Source organism: Struthio camelus, chromosome 1 (genome assembly GCF_040807025.1).
Source record: "Struthio camelus isolate bStrCam1 chromosome 1, bStrCam1.hap1, whole genome shotgun sequence".
NCBI lineage: Eukaryota > Metazoa > Chordata > Aves > Struthioniformes > Struthionidae > Struthio > Struthio camelus.
Window position 1 is genome coordinate 92,667,550 of NC_090942.1, and position 25,495 is coordinate 92,693,044.

Sequence of the window (25,495 nt, forward strand, 5' to 3'; positions counted from 1 at the left end):
AATAGATCTCCACAGCACAAGCTTGAATCAAACTTCTTGATGATGAACAAAGACTCAAAATCACCTCTGACACAATGCAATACTGCTTTTGCTTGCTATTTTTCCTTTTTGAAATTTGCTTCTAATAGTTCTAGGTTACCTTCACCAGCATTTACTGCAACCTCAGTCTTCAAAAGGAAGTCTAATTGCCCAACTATTGCATTTCCTCCATTTGCCCACCTTGATTTTAAAAATTCAAGAGCAACGTTTCAAGAGCAAGGTCCTGCTTTAAGAGCATGATCAAACCAGAGCATAAATCACTGGCCATCAGCTACTATTCTCATTTTCCAATGTGGCCAAGTCGAAATCCCAGACACTAGTGGCTAAGTCTGTGTATGTAGTATGAAGGACCAGAAGAGAAGTAGCAGTTGCTTAAATACAAAGACAGTGACCACAAAGTCTACTGCTGTCTTAAGCTCAGTTATTTCTTCTTAAATAATTTTATTTTGTTTTGTTAAATATATGGGACAGCCAGATGAGAAAATATTCTGCATATTCTTTCTTCCACAATGAAGACCACAGCACGAGACTTCATTGTTTACCAAAATTGTTACTACACATTATCAAACGCTACCTTTTAAAATACGTGACTTTATAAGAAAATGGTACTCCCTTAAAGAAAATCTACTTCTAAAAAAATCCCAATAAAAAGCAGTGATCAGGATGGAAACATAGACGTGTCTGTATGTCTCTATTGTCTCTTCAATTTGTCCTTGAAGAGCACAGTATAAAATGAAGCCCAATAAATATATAATATGAAATTAAAACAACTGAGAAAATGCCAAAAATACACATAAAACATTCTGTTTTCCACTACAGTAATATAATTGTATGCAAGTTTTCCTAGCTATCAGACTGACCACCTGTAACAAACTTATAAATACTTAAAAAAAATTAAAATCATATTAAAGATCAGGACATTATTAGGAATTTTAATGCAATGTGTTGTTAGGCTTCACCAAACAAAGCCCAATGATTTTCACATTCTCGGAAAACTGCGCTTCTGGAGTAGTTTCCTTAACATTATATAAACTAAGTGTAGACTGTATTACTGAGTCATGGTATTCATGGTATTACTGAATTTTGTTTTACAGGAAATATTAACTTGAATTTGAGGCTTGAAAGCGTTGGCTCAGATTCATAATAAAAATCTTCCATTTCAGCAAGTACTACAGTTACGTAATGATTTCTTCAAGAGAAGACGCTGAAGTCTCATGTTGTAGTTTTTACTGTGGAAGAAAGGCATCCCTCTATTAGTCGTATTTCCCCAAAGCAAATTGAGGTATCTTTTGATGCCTGTACAAAAGCCAGTCAACTAGCCAGTGGGGCAGGGCTTGGCGGGGGTGGGGGGGAGGGGAGGCTGATACTCACATTAAGAAAGCATGAATTGCAGTAGTGCTTCTGCCTAAACTTAGTCAAACAAGTTGTTATCTCACTCCGGTTGACGTGAAACCTGAGTAAATGGAGTCCTGAGAACGTGCTCAACATTAACCACTTACAGGAAGTCTACAACAGCTGTGGATATTCTACATTCTTAGGAGCCAGATGTTAAATAGCAGCAAAAACAATATGAATCTCATTGGCCGTTATAAGATATAGTAAAAACTATGCACTAATACTATGAAAGGAATTTCTACACAGTCAAAAATAGACTGGAACATTGTATCAGTTTTTCAAGGTATTTAAACACAAAGCAGGATATAAAACATAATAAAAACTAATAGGTGCCAAATAAAACACCTAAATGAGAATTTATTATGCAAAAAAATCATTAGATAATTTTAGAAATGTTTTCAAGATTTTATAAAAGCTATGAGAAATAGCGACTTAACTTAATGGGACATACAAAAAACTGCTAAGACAAAAATTTAAACCTCATTTTAAAAAGGAATATATTATTCCTGACTAGCAAATCTTGAGAAGAATTTTTAAGAAAAATCACAGCACTCTACAGACTAAGAATTCTGACCAAAAAAATCACATTACATCTCAGTTGAATACTAGAAGTTTTAAAGAGTTTAGACTGCTACATTCCTTGATATACTAGTAAAACATTTAGACAGCTTAATATCATCTTTATTGCAGCAATATTGAAAAGGGAAATTATACTGTTCAAAAAATAATAGATAACGTCCAGAACATTTCCTGCTGCTTTGTTATTTCTGTTTTTCCTTTTTTTTTTGTATGAACAAGTTTCCTGAAACATTTTTCCTGGGGGGAGGGGAGAAATAAATAGTATTTTTGTCAACGCTTCTGGAATAAATAGTTTATCCAGTTTCATTACTTACTTTCTCATTCCTTGAAATCAAAACTTCAGCTGAATTTGTATTAACATATGCCTTCCCCCCGCCCCTCATAGATATGGGCAAGTATATAACTCATAACAGCCCGTACGCCAGGTACTGACTGGCAGTAAAAAGGGTTCAGTTTCTAAAACTTACCACTAAATCAAACATCAGCTCAAATCCCCACCCCAGAAACCTAAATTACACCTTGTAGGCTCTCAAAAATGATGCAATCTCCTTAGTATGTTTACAGCAAAAAGGTTTAAACAGAACTTAAGGAGAAGGAGAAGAGGAAAGTGAGAGATGACAGAGCATTACCTTGGGAAAAAGTAACTGACAGCAAGCAAGTCTACTAGCTGCAAGGCACACCAGCTGCGGTCCTGGCCCAGCCTTTTCTCACAGCTGTGAGCAACTACTAAGCTATCTAGACATGGTTTTTAGACCCAATTCATAGTGCGTTGGTGTCGAAACATGGTTAAGTCCTTCTGCTGAGAAAGCTGATCTCCTTCCTAAACAGAGTAAGTTAGACTTAAGTTAGACTTAAGTCTAACTTTTAGTTAGTGATAACAACTTCCCTTCTGGCTCAAGGGATCCTCTCCAGAGTGCTTGATTTAATCTGATGCTTTTTGTACTCTCTAGCAATTTATACATTACGCACCTCAGCTGGTCAACACCAGCGGTTGATTGCCACCTGATAAACTAGTCATCATCCTTGGTACTAGCTGCTGTTCTATCAGGTCCTCTTTTAAAATAGCTCTTTTTAGAAGGTAATCTGTGGCCTGTGCAGCCCTCACTGAATCTTCACAGCAGCAGATGAAAATCACTAGAGAAGCCCTTCCCTTTCTTTTTGACCTGTGCAAGACTTCTTCATCTGAGATGCAGCATGTACAGCTGCCTAGGGTGCCTCGTGACTTTATATGCAATCCTCCTCTCCCTACATCAGCAAGCAAAAACATTATTTCCAACCCCCTCCCTGCTTTAACCTTTTGGCTTTTTTGAATAAAAATACTCAGAAATGTCCTCACTGACATATGAATACGGCTGAAAACAGCTTGGCCCTTTCTGACTGCAGTATTCCCAGAGCGTGTTGGGCTGCTTTTCAGTGGGTTCAGTTATTGTTGAAATTATTGCTTTAGATCACAAAATGCACACAGGTACATTTAGACAGGCATTCATGCAGCCTAACAAATTAGTAGCCTAGCCGAAATGCATAAACAGAAGCCCAAGCTATAACTATAGGCAAGGAAGACAAATTAGTTGTCTCCAGCAGATCGTTCAGAGAACCTAAGTTAAAAGCTAGTTGCCCTCTGGAGGTATTTTTTCTTCTCCCCCGGCTACACAGAAATCCAGAGCTCATCAGCTATGTAACTACTTTCCAAAATCCAGCCTTGAAGAGTCTAGCAGTATATTATTAAAGATTAGTTAGAATGTAAATGTCTAAATTTATTTTACAGCTTCAACAGATTTATCTAAACTGATTCTGAATTAAAAACATTGAGAAAGTAGAATGATTTTCAGAATACAGTTTTCAAAAAGGAACTGTCTTAAAATAAGTGATTGAAACATCTGATGTAGATAACTGCATAATAAGTAAGAGAGAACACTTAAGAATGCTGCTTTAAACTGATAAGAAAAGGAAACATTAGGAATCAGAATATGCAAATAAACTTACAGTTCTGACAAAATGGTCAATAAATCATACATTTGCCTTAAGATCCAACACACGTAGGGTTGTTTTGGTTATTTAGAAAATGTAAATCATAAGGTGGATTTCTGTACATTTTAATCATCTGAATAGTTAAGGTGTGCAAAGGACATGTATTAGCGGTAATCTGTGCAGTCTGCCCTCCATATCACACGATGTGTTTGCAACCAGATGGCTGTGCAGTTCCCTAGATAGATCTGAGTTGTGTTTGCCCCTAGTAACGATAACAGTGTTTCCCCTGCAGTGTAGAAGGACTATTTACCAGGAAGTCCTAGGAAGGCAGAAATCCAAGATGAAGTCCACTATTAGAACCCCAATGTTTAATTTAAACATTTAGTTTAATTTAGGTAAAGTATGTGCACAGTGTCTAAGGCTGACATAGGAACATGGGAAATACTTTATTTAATAGCATGCATGACTAAGAGTCAGAGGAAATATAGAGCAATTCAATACATCTGGACGGTGTTTTATTTCAGGGTCTTGGTGACACCATATTACAACATAAAGCTTTCTTTCACTCAAACTGTGTTCCCCACATACGACACAAGGTCAATCCGAACATTTATAGTAGTCCCACCCAGGCAAGCTAGATCAGTATGGTAATTTCATCGTACTTTGAACGGAAAGAAAACCATAAAAAGGCGTAGAATTCTTGGCATGGAATCAGGCATTTTCCTAGAAAAAAAAAAGTATAAACTAAATAAGGGAAAACATTGCTCAGTTATCAAAATATGTATTTCTTGCTTATTTATCTCATGACGTTTTAGTCCAATGGTCACAAAAACATTTGATAAATGTTCGTTTTTCACAGGCTTGTGCATCAGCAATGATCAAAATAATCCAAATCAAGTTTATTATTAAAAAGGAGGCGTTCCTCATCACTTAATACATCCTCGGCTGGAAAAAAAGGAAAAAGGAGAGATTTGGGAGATCAAAAATTCATAGTTAATGGTGATTACTTTAGTATTAACCAGAGACAGGCTGGTAATGACCATAATATAGTTAAAAACAGTAGTTATGGGACACAAGGAACCAATCAAAATTAAATTGGAAAACCAGTATGCCAGAACTGAAATCTATTGCACATTAAGAGAGAAATATAAAGCTTGATTTTGTTTTTGCATATCTGCAATATTTCCTCAAAACAAATTTGGAAAAATACTCGGATGAATCAGGGTTGACAGTGATCTTAGCAGAATGAATCAAACATGCCTGTGATGCTGTGGCCCATCTTTGTTTCAGTGTGATTTGGCTGCAATTTAAATTAGGAAAAACCCTCTATGTTCCAAGTATATTTCCCTCTAACATTGTCAGCCAACTTTTGCTTTGGATTAACATTAATTGCTCCTTCTTATTTTATGTTTTCATTATTTACATAGGAGAAAGGTAAGTAGAGCTGAAAAAGCACTACATAACTCGTATTAGATGCCGATGACAGCATAACAAAGGTATTGCAGTGTAAAAGCCCATCATTATTTGCAGGTCTTTGAACACAAAAGTAGTGTTAAGGTAAATAATATTCTGAAAACACTGCACAAACATTATCATCTCCAGATTTTTCCAGCTATTATACAGAATGCTCAAAGTTATTCTTTGTTGTTTTAAGACTACAGTGTATACACTACAATGAAAGATTATGAGAGTACAGGGTGAGTGAAGAATATTTAATGACTAGTACATTAATTAGAACTTAGTTCTATTTTTCCATCAAACTAATCATGAGCTGAATGTGACTCCTCTGAATTTGCTTACTCTTTATAATTGCTCAGTGAATCACTTGTAGCAATAAATCGTCGCTTATTAATGAAAGTCACAAACTATTTTACAGATAACAAGTTATTATTTAGCCTGTAGGCTACTGTGGCTATTTCCCGACTGAATTATCAATACTTGCAGCAATAAGACCACTTGAAGACTTCACTTAGGCTTAGATTTTTTAAAGGGGCAGAGTAGTCTGTAGAGAGCAATGTTTTAAAGAATGAGATGCTGAAGTGAATTGCCCCCACAAATATGTAATCAAAGCAGTGGTAACTGCTACTTTCTAGTCTAATCCCATACTGAGAAGGTGCCATACATTTGTTTGCCAATGCCCCTTTCAAGTACAGTATCTCAGATTATTCAACGTCTGATCAATTCACAGACTAATTTTATTTGTCTCTATTTTACAGTGTGCTAGCTACAAGTATTTGTCACAGTCGTTATTTGCACAACAGCAGTAATTTCATCTGTAGATTGTAAGATAAGAAATAGATATTTGGGGCTCATCACTTCTGCTTAATAAGGACTGCAGGATTCCTTCAGATTAATTACTGCTTGATCTTAAAAGATACGCATCTTGATTCCAAAAATTCCAGTGAAAGAAGATTCTCTACAAGTACTGAAGTACAATAAATCAGAATTCTGTCTCTGAACTATAATTTCAATATAAACATATCCTAAACAAAACAAAGTATTCTTCTATTTGTGAAGGTGCTGTATATGATTAACAGTTAATTATATACACAGTTTCCATAAATACTATTTGGTAAAAGTGTTGAAAAAACATTTTGACTTAATGTCTTTACAGTTTTATTTTAAGAAATGGATATTACAAATACTGCTCTGCTTTGATAAAGTAAAAAAGCGTTTGTAGCTATTCTACAGTAAATTATTTAGACTTGTCCAACTGGCAGCGGTCCACTGCTTCCTTTGTAGTGTTTAAGGCATCCATGTGTTTTTCATGGTATCCATTCCCTGAAATATTTCACTTAAACAACCTACAAGAAAAAGTAATACAAGAAGCAGCAAAAAATGTGCATAAAATATTTATCTCTTGGGATATTTTGGTTTTTTTCCATTAGCTGGCTTTCTTTTCTGGATCTACTGGCACATTCTGAAGCACCTGGTTTTTCCTAATTAACCCTTTAAAGGGTTAGAAGTTAAACTATAAAGAGCAAAGCACTATCAGTAGTATTTTCAACTCTTTTTCCCTGTTAAAACTATCCTGAATAAAAGCAGGTTGTGCTTCTATTTCTTCAGAAGTGGTAAGTTCCTAGGCAAAACTTCTGGACAGATGAAATAACTCCGTAAGCCAAAAGCTGGGGCTATTCTTCAGTTGTGAGCCTAGCATTTTAAGTTTGCAGTCACAGCTATAAATAGTAGCTTACTGTATTCCATAAATACTTGTTTTAAGGTACAAATGCTTATGTTAACTACTCAAGAAACAAAATGTTAGTGTAGCAACTGTACGAGCATTTATAATGGGGGTTATCATAAATTATTTACAAGCAGTTCATTCAAACTTAAAAGAACCTAGACAAATCAAAAATCACTACAGAAAATCACAATAGAAAATGCACTCTACATTTTACTAGATTAAATGCTTAAACCTAGAGATCTTCCTTCGATACAGACAGAATATACATATTTAGATAAAACTTTACAAAGTTACCAGAGCACTTTACAAGGACACCCGAAATATAAAGTGTGCAGCAAGTCCTTCCCCCCCCCCCCTTTTTTTTAAAACTAGTTTTATTTCCCATTTTTTACCTTTTATTTCCTAACTTTCTTACAATCCCATAAAACATCATCTGGTCCTGTTCCATATGTCATAACACATCCAGAAAGACAGCTGCACTATAACTCATTATAATTAATAACACAGGCACTTTAATCCAAAACCTCAGTAACTCAATGGCTACCTGCAACAGCAAAACTGCATCGTTTTAACTGGCGTTCTTAGAACTCCAGAACAATTTAACGGTCATTCTTAAAACCCCAGCTTGCAAGAATATCACGGCTTCTGTAGCCTGTACTACTACTAACTTGTCCATCTTCAGGATCACAGAAAATTACTTTCCTTTCTCTGGGACAAACTCACAGCAAAAAGACACCTCATTTGTCAGCTCCCATTTTCTAGTTTTGATTATAAACTCTTCGTGATTTCTTTATGTGGAAACAGGTCATTGACCATGATGTGCTCTCCCTGACTAGACCTTTATTATGACACAACAGTAACCCAGTGGATTGAACAGGTATAACCAGTGGGCTTGGAACTAAGGAACAAGACAAGGGAACTACACACAATTTCAGCATGGAAACGTGTTTCCTTAACAGGAAGGAGATGCAGAAAGAAAGAAGCATACTTTCCTACTTTCTATTGTCTTCCAATTTGTTTCTGATGTCTTAGACAACAGAGCAGAAAAAAGTTCCACAAAATCAGTGAAGTGAGAAAATTAACGAAATGAGGTAGGCAAATAGACTAGATTGTTGCTTTCACCTTTAAGGGAAAGACAGCGTGCATGATTTTTCTCATCCGTAGCAGTTCATCAATTCTCCATTAATTTCTTTGGAAGTTAAGTAAAAACGTAGTTGTAGTATCAAGCATTGTGACAGTGATGGACAATGCAGTCCACAGTAATAGCCATTCTGCTTCATCTTAGCAATAAAGGAAAGCCAAAAAACAGAGGAGGAAAGAGTGGACTGGAATTCTTAAAAGGGAAGGTTTTTTATTTATTTCTGTCATTGATTTTGTAGAAGCAGCATTAAAAAAATAATAAAATAAGAATAGTTTCTGCCTTCATTTCATCCAACATTGATGCTATAAAAAGAAAATGCACTTTTTTCTTCCCAATCTTATAGCTTCAAAAATGTAATTTGAGAAAGCTCAGAGATGAAAGGTTGAAGCTTACCTTCTGCTAAACAGCTTGGCTTTGCATAGTTTTGAGAAAGGTAAACTAAAGATATGCTATCGCTTCATCCCCAAAACTATTTGCTGCAACATACAGAAATCCGTGACTATGTTATACTTTCTCACTATAACAAGTTTAAAACCTATTTTATATCAATATTGTTATTTTGAATGACTCTGTCAGGATATTATTAAAATTATGTAATTGACTCCAAAGTAAAAAAAAATTGTAGTTTTTTATGTGTGTGCATGTATGTGTGTATATGCTTTCTGTGTATACACACTTTTTTTTTAACCAGCTTTTTTTAACCATCAATTATAATCATGTAGTCTTATTGGAGACCAGCTGTTATTGTTTGCTATGCTTCAGCAGATAGGGACTCTGTGATTAACGGCCTTTGTTTTTCTGCAAGCTGTAGTCTCTCTTCTCTTGCTCACATACTGTTAATGAGATAATCTCAACACTGACATTACTAGCTCTACTTCTGATTTACTGGAATAATGCCCAGAGTTTATCAGGACAGAAGGAAAAGTATCCTAAATCATTGCATTGCATTCCGCTTAATGCTGCCATGTGCTTGAACAGGAAAGGAGTGATATGGTTTCCAAGAATCAAATGACATCATGGAAAAGATTGGCTATGGAAGATGTCTTAAAACTCAAATTTGATAGTAGTTAAATATAAAATTAAAAACCAAATTCCTGTAACAGTATATTGTAACTGTAGCAACCTGAAAAACCCAACTGATAACGTAGACTATTCCACATTGTCTCGGAATTTACACTCCTATCTGAATTTATTTACATTTTTGAAGATATCTTTTTGTGCTGTTGTCTAATACAAGTAGATATGATATGAAGGAGATGACCCAACTATGATGATTACATTATAATATATTTTTATTTTACAATAGCAGACGTCTCACTTGTTATAACTAAGGTCTCAAAACATTGTTGATTAATATATGGCCATGTGTATATATTTTATTTTTTGCTATCCAAACTGGCCTTAGGACAGGTTGGCAATGCAGCTGCTATTATAAAAGCAACATAAAATGTCATCCTGTGTTGCCTCAAAAAAGTGGAAATTTGTTGACAAACACGATATGTTTTCTACAAGCTATTAGAAATAACGAGCACATCACTTAGTGTAGGTTTGAAGTTTTGTAGCATATATCAACATTATGTCTACTGCTAAGAGTTAAAGGATTTTTCCGAGGAAAGAAATCCACACAAACAAGTTACTCAGGCAGGCAATCAGAATTGGCTAGGTGACACGAGAACCGAAATATTTCAGAACATGTTTTTCATTGGAGTAAAAACAAAACTGCACAGAGATTTTTTGCAACATCAAATTCCAAAGAGATATCTGTTTTCTCACAGAAATAACAGAAGGAAGGACAATCAGAGTGACATAGAGGAAGAGGTAATCTGGAAGAGAGGGTTTGTCAGGGCACGGGGCCCTATAGTCTCCTTACTGTTGGCAAATCCTCTGCTAACTGTGCTAAATAGGCACCCTTCTCCAGGAGTTCTATTGGTCAGAGTTATTTCATGTGTACATATATACACATATAGAGCAAATTTAGAAAATTAAATTATAAACTCTAATAATTAAATTTCACTTGTCAAACGTTTTAACTGTGCTGTATTTATAGCCATAATATTTGGTTTATTATCAGTCAGAGAAAGAGCAACCTTGCTGTTTCAGATTTTAGAAACTTCTCGCTTAGAAATCTTCATTTAATACGCTTTCTGCAGCACTGTAAAGTCCCAGATCAAATCCCAAGAGTCTCCTACTCATTTCAGTGGGCTTTAGATCAGGTCCCAAAATACTTCTTGTACAAAGCCTTAGATAAAAGAATAACGGCCTAATGCACAGCTTGAGAGCTGCCCGGGAGAAATGCTGGCTGTCTGTTACAATTTTAGCAAATGGGGAAAAGTAGAGGTGACTGGTTGTAAGCTACCTTTTCAGTTCTTTGGTCCGTGTGCTATTAAATGCAGCTAGGATCTCTAGGATTAATTCACATATACCATGTCAGCTGATGTTAACCTACTTTAATGCACATTGACCGAATTGACTTGCAATGGATTTATAACCAAGAAAAAGGAAAATATGTCAAATTATTCCTCATACTTTGGCATGACCTTTTTCAAGACCTGGACAGAAGCTTTTAAAAACAAAGATATATATGTAAACAATATAACTTGGTATGTGCACTTGCTATTTTGAGACTTTTCTGAGTAGCTATCACAAATGAAATTACTATATACTGTGCTGCCTAATGTTATTATCCTGTGTTTTTAAGTCTCATTTCAGAAAAAAAAACTCAGCTTATAGTAAGCTATGCAAAAATAAATCTTAAATATCTTAAGCATCTATCTTGCCTTTGGAGAAGTTAAGTTTCTTAGCAAACAGGTATAAAAGTAGACACTGGCATGAAGTACGTTAAGGACATTTTAAACGGAAACGAAACTGAAAATGGTATGAGCAGGGTCTGGGTGGACCAAAAATTACTTTAGGGAAAGATTAGGCAAGTCATCATTAAAAAAAGGACAGACACTTAAGTTCACGGTTGGATCTGGATGTTTAAAATTTTCTATACCGAAAAATATGAACCATATCCATAAATGACACTAATGCAAGCAAATATAAAAGACCTGGATTTCACACTGTATCCTTTGCTAGTTCCTCCCCTGCCCCTCCTTTTTTTAAACTAAGATCACTTATCTTACACAAGAAAACTGTGTTAACTATATTTAAAGTCATACTTGATGAAGTCTACAGTCTGCTCTGACTGTAATAAAAAACTGACTGTAATAAAAAAAAGAAAATAAAATTAAGGTCTATTATAGTTCTTGGTAGTTCAGTTTAACGTTAATGTTCTTTATAACGGCTAAAGACATCATCTAGTCCCACTAGCCAAGTTACATATCTTGCCTAAAGCGTCCTCTGAAGATGAATCTGGCATCTTCTGTGATGTCAGAGAAGTCAAGGGAGGGGTGAATCTACAGAACAGCTACATAATGTTATCCCTCAAGAGTTTTAGGAGTCATTGTTATGGAGTAACCACATAAGTTAAAAACCTCTACCTGTGCTTCCTATTTGTAAACAGAACATCAAATCCTACAGTATCAACCACATGCTACTGTCAAGCATGTCTTTGAGTTCCATCATTATAGCTCTCAGTATGGGGCTAAGCACTAAAACTAAATGCTTACATTTATACATTTTTGAAGGTTCCTAATGCTCTGAACTACCTTCCAATTATAGGAAGAGGAATTTAAGATGGTAACTTTATATTTGGATACAAGGCAAAAACCTATCACATTCTAAAAAGTGCAGGGCATTACGCTGTAAAACAAAAATATCAATTCGCCATTACGTCTCATTCTTCAGTGTTCTTTCTACGCTTGTGCCAAAGTAAAGGAGCAATGAATTGTCAGAAACAAGTTAATATTGTTAATGTTGAAACAGCAATCCCGGAATTATTTGAGCAACGCAAAGCTATAAAATACAAACATAGATATTGGTTGCAGAGTTCTCTGCACTATTCATCTATGTTGCTGCCAACATCTAAAGAAAAGAACAAACATGTTTTTGATGTTTGGAGGAGGGAGAGGAGGAATGTATACACTTGGCAAAATTTGACTCAAGTAGTTAGTTAAACATGTACATAAACATTACCAAGAATAGATTTTGGTCCATTATCCCACTATTTTAAAAGTGAAGAAACAGAACCAAATTAAACAGTTCAACAATATGAAGCCTGGCACAATAAAAAACAAAACACTGACTAATGCAGAGACTTAAGCAGTGCTCGTCCATCTAACAGAATCAAACAGATGTACAGATCTTGCTTCAAATATTTTAAAAGCTTAGAATAAACTGGTTCTACATTAAATCTAATTGATTTCAATCAAATTAATCAAGAATCTGGGCTGCTACAGTGATCTTTCTCATCACATGTGGAGATAAAATACTAGAATTTTAAGTACAAGTGCATTAGGTTGTATCATTTTATAAAACAAATCTCTCAAATGTTCAGGAAGAAATCTAAATCAAACTGCACATCAAGGAGACAAAAATACCATAGAAGTAAAATTACCATCTTAATAATTCCTCCAAGGAGAAATACACAAATAGTAAAATAAAAAGAAACAACATGCTCCATTCTCACAGCTGAACTGCATCTGAACTCTCAACAAGAAAGAATTCCTGTCTATAAAGTTATTTCTTCATATTTATTAAACCTCCTTTTAAACTTAAAACTGGACCTGATTAAGTGCCATTATTATTTACATATGGATCAGGATGTTTACCTGGCAGCCTTTAATGTGCCAGTTAAGCGCTTTTCAATGGTAGCGACTACCAGTTACTTAAAATATGCATCATAGAACTGATATTAGTTTGTTGGGTTTTTTTAACCCTACTCACAATTTACTAGATTTTGATAAAAGGCTAGTTAGCTAGCTATGCTTTTTTCCCTTTCCTTTTTCTTCACAAATAACTATATCTTTAAACAAAAAGATTTTTAACCTCAGTTCAAATATGGTATAACACAAAATTCGGTTTTACACAAAGCTTTCGAGGATTCCAAATAACTTGCCTCCAAATATTTTGCCTAGTGTTTTAAACTATCAGAAGCAAAAGAAAGTTGCAGAAAATTTTATGACAAATGTTTTGCTCTCATTTAAGCCCAAATACATGTGAGTTTATTTCATCAACAAATTCTAAAACAATTCTGACCAAGATACCATGCTGGCCTCTCTGAAAAAAAAAAAAAAAAAAAGAAAAAAGAAAAAAGATAGGCAAACAGATAGACAGACATTGCATTCTTTAAGTATTGACTCCTTAGGTTGTAAGGAAGGCTGCTGGTGAAAAAGTTAGATCACGGCAAACTGGAATAGCTTCTACAATATTTAGATTTATCATCTACAAAAATGTAGATAAATTACCTACCTCATGAGTGTACCAAGATTCAGATATTTTTACATATGTAAGACAGTGACTTATTGTTTAGATGCAGCTAGCAAATGTACATATCATTTTTGTCATCCCCCCCATACCCAGTTACTCCCCCAGTCCCAAACCACTTAGTATATTTTTCCCATACATTATCAACTCTTTGAAATCAGAATTTGTATTTTCTAAATTATTACGTAGTACTTCTCACAACAAAACCTGCAACTTGATGACATTTAAGTGCAAGCACAATATAGATATAGATTCACAACATAGATGTGAATAATAATAAGAAGAATGTCTATTCTAAGACATAATAAGAAGAAAGAAAATGTCTATTTCCATAGCAATTTTCAGATTTGCTGCAGATAAAACTTTGATGAACCTGTTTACTTCATAGCTGTGGTAAAGTTAGTACTGACTGCTTTCAGCACTGCATCTTCAGAGAGACTGAGTGCATATAATAACAGAATTACAGTCTCATTTAAACCCCTAACCAAAACTACTCTGCATTACAGTTGTGTTAAAAGAAAAAAAAAAAATCCATCTCAAAGAGGAAGTAAAGCTCAAGCACTCACAGAAAATAGCTGCTGCATTTGTGCACTGAAACTTGTTCTTCTGACTACTGACTTAATTCCTAGCAGAAACATCAAACTTTTTCTTAATATTTGTATAAGCGTGACAATCAGCCTCCCTAGTACTGTAGCATGCTTTACTTGAGCAGCTAAATACAGATTAAGGCACCTAACTTCTGTCTATTTGAGTTTGAAAATAATAGCCATTGATATAATCTACTTTGTGTATGGATTTATACAATTTTGTATTGAAAAAGTAAAATTTAGAAAATCCAAGACTAGAAAGTCTTGGATTTATTTGAGATTTACCATAATAACATAAAATCACAAATTATTTTCACCAAGTTTCCAGTATTTGACAAAACAAATGCTTTCAAGGTGGAGAAATGAATTCTTTCCCCGATACAGCCAGCTGAGGTACTCTGGCTTGTACTTAACAGGTCAGCCTAAAAGATCACAGTGGTTGTGTCTAGCCCTTAAAAAGAACCAGTTCACGTAAATAGAAGTTCACATGAAAAACACTTTGACAAAAAGCAGATAAAGTTTTTCTAGTTCCGAGAAGGCTGCTGCAACACAAAGTGTTTTTGTTCTGTGGAAACAAGATATAAAAAACGTAAGAAAAAAAGTTGAGACAGAAATTATATCCTCTATTAGAATGACAAAATAATAAGCAGGTACTATTGAAAACAAAGCAAGTAATTTTTTTTAAATGAGATGATCATGTTGTGTTATATAGTCTTACCGTTCTCTATTAAATTTCAGAGAATGAAGGATAGCTGGTCGTTTCTGTCTGAGATTCCACAAATGAAGTGTGTCATCTGCACTTGCACTGACCAAAGCACCCTAGAGTAGACACAAAATATGGCACAGCAGATTATTTTTCTGCAGATTCTGTCTTATTTTTAAGTGATCCTCAATTACAGTGATGCAGCTGTAGAAAACTGTACAGTTTCTGATAAATACTTGCTTTATTGTAGAAAAATATTTTCTACCATAAATAACACTCAGTTTGAGCCAATCTGGTAAATGCAAACATTTTAAAACAGTACAAGATCAGCCAAGGTTAAAATAAAACTCCATCAATTTAAAATACAAATTAAAGCTTTGTACGAAGCTTATACATCTGAACTCTCATATATTTCTAAAATGACGAGAGCAAGCATAGAGATTAATGAAAAGGGGGAGAGACAGCAGTTACTTAAAAAGGTGATCCTGAAGGATATAACTGAAAGAAAAAGTGATTAGTGTGCAAACACACACACACAAACGACAGTGCCAAGCACAACTTAGAGGTCACATCAAGACAACAAGAAATTCAAAACTGGAACTGGGTAAAGCAGGTAAGAAAGCAGGAACAGCTAGTACAGGGAGAGGAACGAGGAAGAAGAGATACAGACAAAAGGAAGGAGTCTGTCACAGATCAATAATGCTCTGAAGCCTATTTCTGCTTCTGGTCTCCCAGAAATGGGCTTCTTTCAAGGTCCAGACCTCCAACTGCCTGGACAGCTGGAAGTAACCATATTCTTCCTCCTTCCTAGCATCTTTCTCCTCACCATGGAACAGTGAAGCCAGGGGAAAAGGGAATGCAGAGGAAGCTACCTACTCCTGCTGCAGAAGTTTACTAAATTTACACCTCAAATCAGGTCTAGTAAGAAGGATCAATCCCTACATATCTGTAAGGACACAGAGGAAATAGATACTGCCTAAACAGCAGGCGGTGCTCAATCCTGGGGCCTGGGGAGGATATAACTGAAAGATCAGGTCATACCAACCACGACTGTTTGACGGAGATAAAGCTCTCTCTGCATCTTGGATTTCCTTTCTAATCCTAACATCTGTTCTTTTCGATATCAACATATGCAAATGCAATTTATGAAAGCGAGACTTCTCTAATATGGAGTAATTCATACTTTCTCATTTCCCTAGGAGTTTAAACCAATGTCAGAGAGGGGATTATCTCCACCATGGAAATCAAATTAATCCCTTGTATTAGGGCTTCTTCTGGTCACCTCATGAGAAGAAAGAATACTGAATCAAATCTTGGTTTCCCTATTTTTCTTCCACCTTCCTCTGAAGGATTTGACTGGACTGATTACTTTTAAAGAATCAGACATTTTTTTCCCCCCAACGAGCTTATAAAAATCAATTTTTTGCCAGGCTTAACAAAATTAACTCAAGACTCTTTCTTGAGAAACTACAACATCTCCATGCTCAGAAAATAGGACTTGAACATGTCAAAAGTGTTTTCTTATTTCACAGAAGAAAGTTAATTAAACTAAGATGACTAGTTTATGAATTTGGCCAACTTATGGGCTTCTGAAAAAAAAGAATTATATGCTCAGCAGAGTCCTTTTGACTATTATTATCTCCACAGACCTTCTGCAGAAGGTAAGCTACAGTCTCTCATCGTTCCTGTATATTGCCCAAAAATTGGTGTTCACAAAGCATTTACAAAGACTAAGCATACAGGTTTGATGGATAATCCCTGCAATTGCTTTTTCTTGCTACAAGTAGTAGCATACCCTCAACCTGTGAGTTTTCAGTCAGTCACCATCATCATCCTTCCATAGAAAGACCTAGCTCCTTTATTAATTTCTATCTGAAACAGGATAGTGCAACAGATTCAGTAACTTAAGGGATTTTACATCTACCTGTACAAACTGATGTATTGAATATCTTTCGTTCAGTATTTTATACTGATGTATACGAAGGCAACGCTTTTCTCTGCATGAAGTCTTTTACATCGTCTTCTAAAAGTCCATACAGTAAACATCTTTTGGATGTAAGCCTCTTACTTGTTGGCCCAATTTGTCATATGGAAAGTTATATCACTCAATTACAATACACTAATTGCCTTATTAAACTAAATTTATATAGAAAAATCTAAATAAGTATATCCTTACCTCATTGATTAAGAACTGAAGCTGTAGGACTGCAGCACCGCTCTCATGTTGGCAGTAGCAATCAACACCAGGCCTGCCCAGTCTATTGCAGTCAGAGTCAAGGGTTCCAACATTCTGTTATCGCTGGGGGGGAGGGGGGAGAGGGACCTATCAATTAACATCTAATTAACCTTTAATTAACCTCAATTGTTCTTGCTTACTGCAAATCAAAAGAATTCACATCGCCTTTCCACTGTTCTAATAAAGTATGAATACCATCAGCCTGAAACACATGCAATTATGAGCGATTTGTTCTTGGCTGCTTTTTTTGCAATAAAGAGCATGAATTAACATGAAGATTCAGCAGGATTTACTTTAAATTCCTTTTTACACATTATTGGTTCATGTTACACATGAACACGTTAGATTTTTATACTTATCCAGATAATACAAAATTAGTGATTTAGAACTAAGATCAGTAACAGTTCTGTGGCAGTGTTTTGTTTTTTTTTTTTAACTAAGAAAGTGCTAATTAGAGTGAGTCATACCACATTTACATAAAAGCCTACACATAACTATTGCTGTCTCATCAACACAGCACAATGCAGTGCCATGCAGAGGTACCCAAGCCTAGCTGCACACTACATGCACTACACCAATTCTTGAATGAAACCACAGTTACAGTTTCTGGCAACCCACCTACTTCACTCAGAATTAACACAGATGTTTCTGCAAAGCAGCGCATCGTCTTGTCCACATATGTCATGGATGTAGCTTTCTACCTGTTCCCTTTGAATCTTTTATTCTGCATGCTTAACTGCAACCTCCCTAACTTAGATGACAGCCTTTCCAATCTGAGTCAGAGAGTTTAATTAGAAACTGCTCTTCCAGAAATTTAACCAAAAGGGTAAAATAAAAGAAGAGAGGAATATGAAATATATTGTTAACAACCACGCTGTATGAAACGGGTGAAAAAACTCCATATATATTCATGACAGAAAGCAAGAGAAAAAAATTTTTACAAGATAGGGCCCTATTTACTTGTCATACATGATCCTATTAGCATATTTTAAATTCCTGAATAAAAATACCAAATGCCCACCCAAACTGACTGCAAATGTCAGAAGAGCGTAATCTTTACTTGCCCTTTTATAAGTGAAGAGATTTGTAGTAAATTCTTCCAAAACGGGCCTCAGGGAAGCAAATTCCGTAGTCAGCGAATTTGAGGGTTAAAACTTTTATGTATTAAGCAATTACAGTTATTAAACAAGCAATTTAGCAATTTTAAACAACCACCTGCCTTCAGATACCCGAGTTCTACTCCTGACTTTGCCAGCTGGCCTACTGGATAACCTTGGGGGAGGAAAAAAAAAATCCCTTTTCCTGCCTGTGTCTTCATTTCCCTATTTGTAAACCGGACATTGTGTTTTACCAAAAAATACAGTATCTCCTTTGATAGTGATCTCAGTGTATTGATACCTATAGATGAAAAGCTTTACCTAAATCTCAAACATCATAACTGCATTGTGGGATGGTAAGAATAGAGAAATCACTGGGTAACCCTAAATGCCACTTGTTCCCAAATTGTTGTCCTGAATGCAATCCTAAGTGAAAAAATATTAAAGTGTACATCATTTAAATTACCTTTTTAAAATGGACAATACAGGTATATGGTAGCCCAGAATATATTTTAAGGGTTGATAAGTGATCCCTTAGTCCATTTTGAATGATTGTTCTGTGGCCCTCATTTTTATATTGCTCTCCATTACTAGCTGGAAAAAAAAATCTTCACTCTAACTTGAGCTTTATACTCAACATGAATACAGGGTACTAGCTAATGATTTTTATTAATAAAAATTATCCTAATATTGTCCTGATTAATCAGGACATCACCATTGATCATCAGGAAGCTAAATCAGTTTTCTAGGAAACATCCTAATGAACTAGATGATTTTATTCAGCATATTCTAAACAAAGTACTCTCCAATATTTCACATTTATTTGAGTATGCATTTGCCAATAAATACTTCACAAATTACTTCAGTAAGAGATAAAATACACCGTCTGCTTCAGTCTGGCTAATCACCCTGAAGTAAGGGCTGAATCTTAAATAATAGAATATTTGAAAAACACCATCAGTCAGTGACAATGCTAGGAGCTGCACTGGGGTCCTTCCAGCAGAAAAAATTGAAGAAATAGGATGACCCAGCACACGTTTTTGGCACTTTAGCCCATCTTCTGCAAACGGTTGTGTTTTGTTGCCAAGCTTGGAGAAGTACAACCTTACTTCATCAAACCTTCTTATGCCAGTATCCTCTACCAGGACATATAGCAGAAGTAATAGTAGTGGAGGCTTCGGACTGAATTTATTCTTTTATTTCTGTCTTTTTATTAAATAATGACTCTGCTAACAGGGAGAGTGGAATACTTTTTGAAGATATTAAAAGGGAGGACTAATACTGATACATCTGACTACCTCATATCATGGATTTCAAGCCTAAAAGCCAGTCACTGTCCCCTCTCTCTTATCAATATGTGGAAGCCCCTGAAGGGCCTTCACAGGCAACATGTCAGATTATACTAATTAATACATAAAAGGGAAAATGATGAAAACTAAGCTTGAGATCCAGAGTAAAACAAATAGACTCAGAACTACATGCATCAAGAAGCATTAGTATCACAGTAATAACATTCTAATAAGGAAATGTTCTTTTAGAAAACAACATTTAATGCCCTATTTTTAAGATCTGTACGCATGAAATGAAATATTTTGCTCTGTGTTCTCTTGCATGCAACAGTTTTTTGGAGACTATTTCGACATGCTACATACATGCATCACATCTGATCTTCCGTGGAATATGCTGTTTATATTGTTTCAAGTTTGTCCTGTAGCTATACAAATAAGAGAATCTGAGGAGTCAGCTAGACTCTTTCCCTCCATGGCTAGAGGATCACAAATACGCAGAAAAACTAAAAGGGAATGAGAATACCCCACAATAAAAATTAAACAAAACAATTTCTCCTACCTCTGATCTTTTCTCATACTACCCACGAGAAGGATAATTATTTATTTCCAAGCTTATTATTGTTAAATAAAACCAAAATAACAGATGTCAGAGCACATATACATGTGGATATGCTTTACTGGAAACGAAAATTCACAGCAACTGTTTGTATATCTTGGGGAGATACCATGGTTCTCACAAGCACGGTATATGGTAGCAGCTTCCACCAGTGCCCCACAGCTTTCTTATTCCAGCACTCATCTTTAAAATTCTGGTACAGATAGATCTGATGTCTCTCATTCCTCTAAGAAATTAGTACTAACAGAATCTAAAGACTTGAAGTCTTGTGTGTTTACTGAGAACCAAGAGCACAGATACTTTTGAACTGACTCCTGCATTTGAGACCAGAGTTTCCTGCAGCAGGTCTTCAACCTCTTTAGCACCAGAGCATCCAGAGGTGAGACATTTTCTTCTTTCTCAAGATGCACAGCTCTTCAGTAGTGTCAGATCCAAATGTTTTCATGTTAACTCTTCTTGAGATAAAAAGGACTGTAGTCTGACTTTTTTCTCCTTGCATACTTGGAAGGTAGAGGAGCTGAAGCCATGGCGTCCCAAAGGACCTCATGCCAAGTAGCTGACATAAACATCCAATGTCAACTAAAACAGTCAAATTATATATGGCATCTTTTCAAAACAAAAATTTAGTAGTAGAAAAAAAAAAGTTATGTAAATAAATAAGTCTAACATTTTTCAACTACTTAACTAACTTGTCGCAAGTCTAAAAGTACTCTTCATACAGAAATGAACACTAAAATAAGGGACTAATAAGCAGAAATCCTGGTCTGAAGAAGCTCACACTCATCATTTTTATTAAATGATACAGAGGTGGAAAAGGGCAACTGCTTTTATAGCCTCTCCTTTAAAACTGTCAGGAATTGTGGGGTGCTGCAGAAGTAGCAGTGCTGCTTGCAGGAGATGCCATCATCTGATCTGCAATGACTGGTACATGTTTGAGTAGGAATAAGCAGCACACTAAGAGCAGATGCTTGTGGGATGGTGTTACTCCATTATATAAACCAACTGCAAAATTGATTTAGCATGTTTCTTGAATATAGGACAGCTATTACTTGCAGAAGAACTAGTGCACTGATTTGAATGATTTATCAGTTAAAATGTACCAATGTATCTAACTAAACAATCAATGAATAGAATGGTCAAATGATTTAAACAAAACACAAAAACAACCAAAACATCTAGAAGGTTAGTCAGTTGTCTCTTTCTCATAAGATGGATTCTGTCAAAGATAACAATTAAGAAAACACCAGATATTTTTACTATATATCTTTAGGTCAAAGTTTATCACCTAGACTTGCAGTTCTGGACTAGTGCCCTGACTTTTCATACAGTCACTTTCAGTTCCTGGAACATACATTTTTACAGTTCCTTCCTAGAATGTCTGTAAGCCTTATATATGTTAATTCTCTGTATAGTAAGGATAGTCTAAATTCTAATATAAATAAAATAAACTCCATAATCCTATTTTTTCTACTTCTTATGGATTTCCAGTTGAGTTATTCTCTCCCTTTGTGAGATAGTCTATTTTCATTTAACAGTACAAGCAACAAAGAGTTCATGATTTCTGAAGCATATTGCTGCAATGTTAAGTCATCCGCATTACTATTAGAAATGTTGTGTTGTATGTAAAATGAATATATTTAGCTTCAGTTTCTAGCCTTTGGATCTCATTATGTCTTTGTATGTTAAATTAAGTAACTTTATCTGCTACAGGAAATTTCTGCTAACGCTTTGAAACTATGATCAAGCTGTATCTTATCCATCTTTTGCATAATAAAAGTAAAAACCCTGAGCTCCCTTATTCTTATGTTGCACAGCAGTTTTGTTAGTTCTTGAATAGATCTTACTCTTTTATAATTTGTTTTCATCACCTTTCAGGCATGCAAAACGTAGCCACATATCATTTTAGTAAAGATTTCTCTAATACAGTGTAAAAAAGCATACAACATTTTATTATTCTTTAAATTCAACACATCTTTGTTTATACAACTCTAAGTGACAACTCTTAGTTACGTTATCAAACTAGGAACTAATGTTCGTTATGTTTTTTGAGACTTCTCTACTGCTTTGCGAAAAACCCTCATTCTGTTAGCTACATGTAATTGAACTCACTGAATTCCTCAGAAAGGACATGCAACCACATTCTAACTGTATGGCCTTCTGTGTGCTGCGGATGCACTGAGAACCACTCCGTTAAGCAATAACTGTTAGTGTTTTTTGTTTTAAACATAAAGGGATTCAGTTTTGCAAAGACCTGCATTATGTTTTGAGTTCATTTGGCTGTTAATAAAGACCTCTTATTTTTCCCTTAGCTACCAAAAGGTGAAATACTGCTACGCTTGGCTGCTCTTTTAGGATCCTAAACCGGGACCATCTTATAAACACAGACAAACTTTTTGGTACCAGTAAGCATCAGCTTTTCACTACAACGACTTTTGCTTTGCGTATTTATTTTGACACAGATTTCTCCGTTAAGAACATGTACCAATTACAGTAGAATCAATCTCAGGAACTGTTAGATATCTGTTATGATACACAAAAGCTGAAATATTTGCCACTGACAACCTTCATTTATTTCAGGATGATAAGCTACTTACAGACAGCTTATATTTAATGGCAAGTCTATATGTATGTATGTGTATATATATATATATTTGTCAGCAAAACGTTAACTACAGTTGGATAGCTGGGGGAATACTATGAAAAATATAACTGACCATTTATTCAATTAAAATGCAAATTCCCAAATTCACCAGTTTGATTGCTACGGACATTTTAGGAGCTATTTTGCTTCTCAAAATACTTACAAACACCAAAAGCATTACCAACACTCATAGGGCTATACATTTTCATTTCTTTGCAAGACTACCTTGAAAGCTTTGTCATTTTGAGAATCACCTGTTCAAGAAACTGAATACAAATACACTCAACCTGTGACTGAACTCAATCAATCCTAAACCTCAAATAGAGAACTATGAAAAGCAAATACTCAAATGTAATGACTTGAGTAATGTTTTGAAAAAAACATGCAGGCTGATAAGTTCATACATACCATTTGTACATATATATTTTTAATAAAGTGAAGTTTAGTAAATGGAAAGATGAAAGGTTCACCACAATATGTTCACCCAGGAAGTCAATCCTCGGCAGACAAGCATAGGCTGCCACGTAGGCAGCCTAATTCTCAGTGGCTCAGTCCTTCCTTATTTCCTGTTTATACCCAATATAGAGACCATCTAACTGTAAACTCTCCCCCCAAAGAAGCCATTTAGCTATCCTGCAGCCACCTTGAAAGCTCTGTATTTTGAGACTGCACTTCCAGCGCAGTAGTAACAAATAACATTATGAATTTGCATTTATGAAAGGCCGCCTCTTTTTTCAGGTAGTCACAAAGTAAGCTCACTAGCACATGCAAATAAAACGAGAGGCAATGAGTGAAAACTGAATCCGCAGAGGTGAATGAAGAGCACATTTATTACATACCCAGGTGCTGTTATTTCAGAGAAGCTAGCAGACACAAGTTAGTCAAAGGCATAAAGAATATGGGAATAGATGTAAGAGAGTATCTGCAAAAGATTGTTTATATACACATCTGATAAAATGCTACAGAATGAAGGAATAAAGTGGGAAAGAATAATACTCTAATCCTAATATACATTGGAGATTATAGAAAAATAAGCTGAGCTAAAAATAGAAGCCTGTGCATTTTGGAATGTCCTAAAGCCAGAAAGCCACTTTAACACAACCAAGGAGCCTGCATAACACCACATAGAGATATAGATTAAAAAAATCCAATGACAAAACTACATTTTACTCAATTTACCGCCCTTTGGGAAGACTATGCAAATTATATTCTTTGCTGGCTATCTATAAACACAGGGCAGACAGTAGTCTAACATATTCTGTCTTAAAGCCATCTGTATGGTTTCCGTTGTAAGTCAGTCATTTTTAAATTTTGTTTTCTTGACTTTCAGACACTAATATTTAACACAGTATCTGCTTCATATATCTGTATACCCACAACATACATTACACAGATTATATTGTGTACAGCTACTGAAAAAAAAGTAACTATATATAATGATTTCATACTAAAAAGCATTGCACTTGAAAGGAAGGTGTGATGTTGTGTTAGTACTTGTTTTATCTGTTTGCATACTTTACCCGAAATTTGTTGATAATAGGTTCAGAGCAGGTTTTAAGAAATTTTGTCCTTGCTCTACACAAAAGAGGGGAAGGCTGTTTATGTATGACCTACATAAGATCAGAACTTAGGACTTTCCATATTTTCTGACAGCACAGATTTGAAAGCATTCATTGCATTTTTAGCAGTTTTATAACAATGACCCTAAGGTGCTGATTTTCCTCATAGCTGCCAGTTATGAGGAACAATAATCACTTTTTTTTTTTTTTTAAACGGTCAAAACACCTCTCAAACTAAACACATCTAAAAATAAAAAGACATTTTTCCACATATTACTTCCTCCTGTCGTTGCTAAGGAAAAGCTATATAATTAATCTATTGAACTTTAATCCATGTCATGAAAGAGTTTGAGAATACACATTGCACTTTTTCTTTTAAAAAGAGACAGCAATTAGACATTACTGGAAATCTTTACAATAAGACTGCATATTTTTCCAAGTTCTAATTTCATCCACAACCACTGGAATTAGAACAAGGTCAGGAGGGTGATGTGGCCAGGCCTCTAGTCTGCAGCAGATGAGAATAGATGATTAAAGAGTTTGTCCTTCTGATCTGAAAGTGCACGAGTATCTATTTTGGCTAATATAGATATGGGGAAGAAAAACTTTTCAGAGTAGGTTTTCAGAGTAATTAAAAGTTGCCCTGATTACATTTGAACACTTCTTCATGCCAGATACTTCACACCAATGAGTGCCAGACAATTACAGTTCTGTGCTCCATAAGCATGTAAGGAGTTTTAAGCCAAGCTCTATTGCGTAGACTAAACACACCATTTTCATGCTCCCAGTTTGATCAAAGCAAAAGCAATTTCTTCTAGGAGCATATACACAACTACTTAACACGGGCCATTTTTCTACTCTCAAACATCAGTCCTGCACTGATAACATCCTGGATTTTATTTTTATCATGTGATAAGATTCCCCCAATCTACTTTCATTTAGACTTCTCAAAAAACTGAAATAAAGAATGAAAAAACTGAAATAAATTGAAATAAAGAATGAAAAATTTCAACTGAGAAGGTGAGATAATTCCATACTCCTCAGAAAAATTAGGAGCACCTTAACAATACATTCAATAGAAAGTCCTTTAACTG

General features: G+C 35.2%; 1 protein-coding gene across 10 annotated transcripts in view; it reads right to left on the bottom strand.

Moving 5' to 3' along the window:
• STXBP5L (syntaxin binding protein 5L) overlaps positions 1 to 25,495 on the bottom strand; it is a 194,597-nt gene that overhangs the window by 107,920 nt on the left and 61,182 nt on the right. For all 10 annotated transcript variants that reach the window (XM_009689641.2, XM_009689643.2, XM_068957926.1 and 7 more), the window contains exons 3-4: positions 17,140 to 17,221; positions 14,979 to 15,079 (exon numbers count right to left, since the gene is read on the bottom strand). In XM_009689641.2, the coding sequence (XP_009687936.1) occupies positions 14,979 to 15,079; positions 17,140 to 17,221 (183 nt within the window). The remainder of the gene's footprint in view (positions 1 to 14,978; positions 15,080 to 17,139; positions 17,222 to 25,495) is intronic.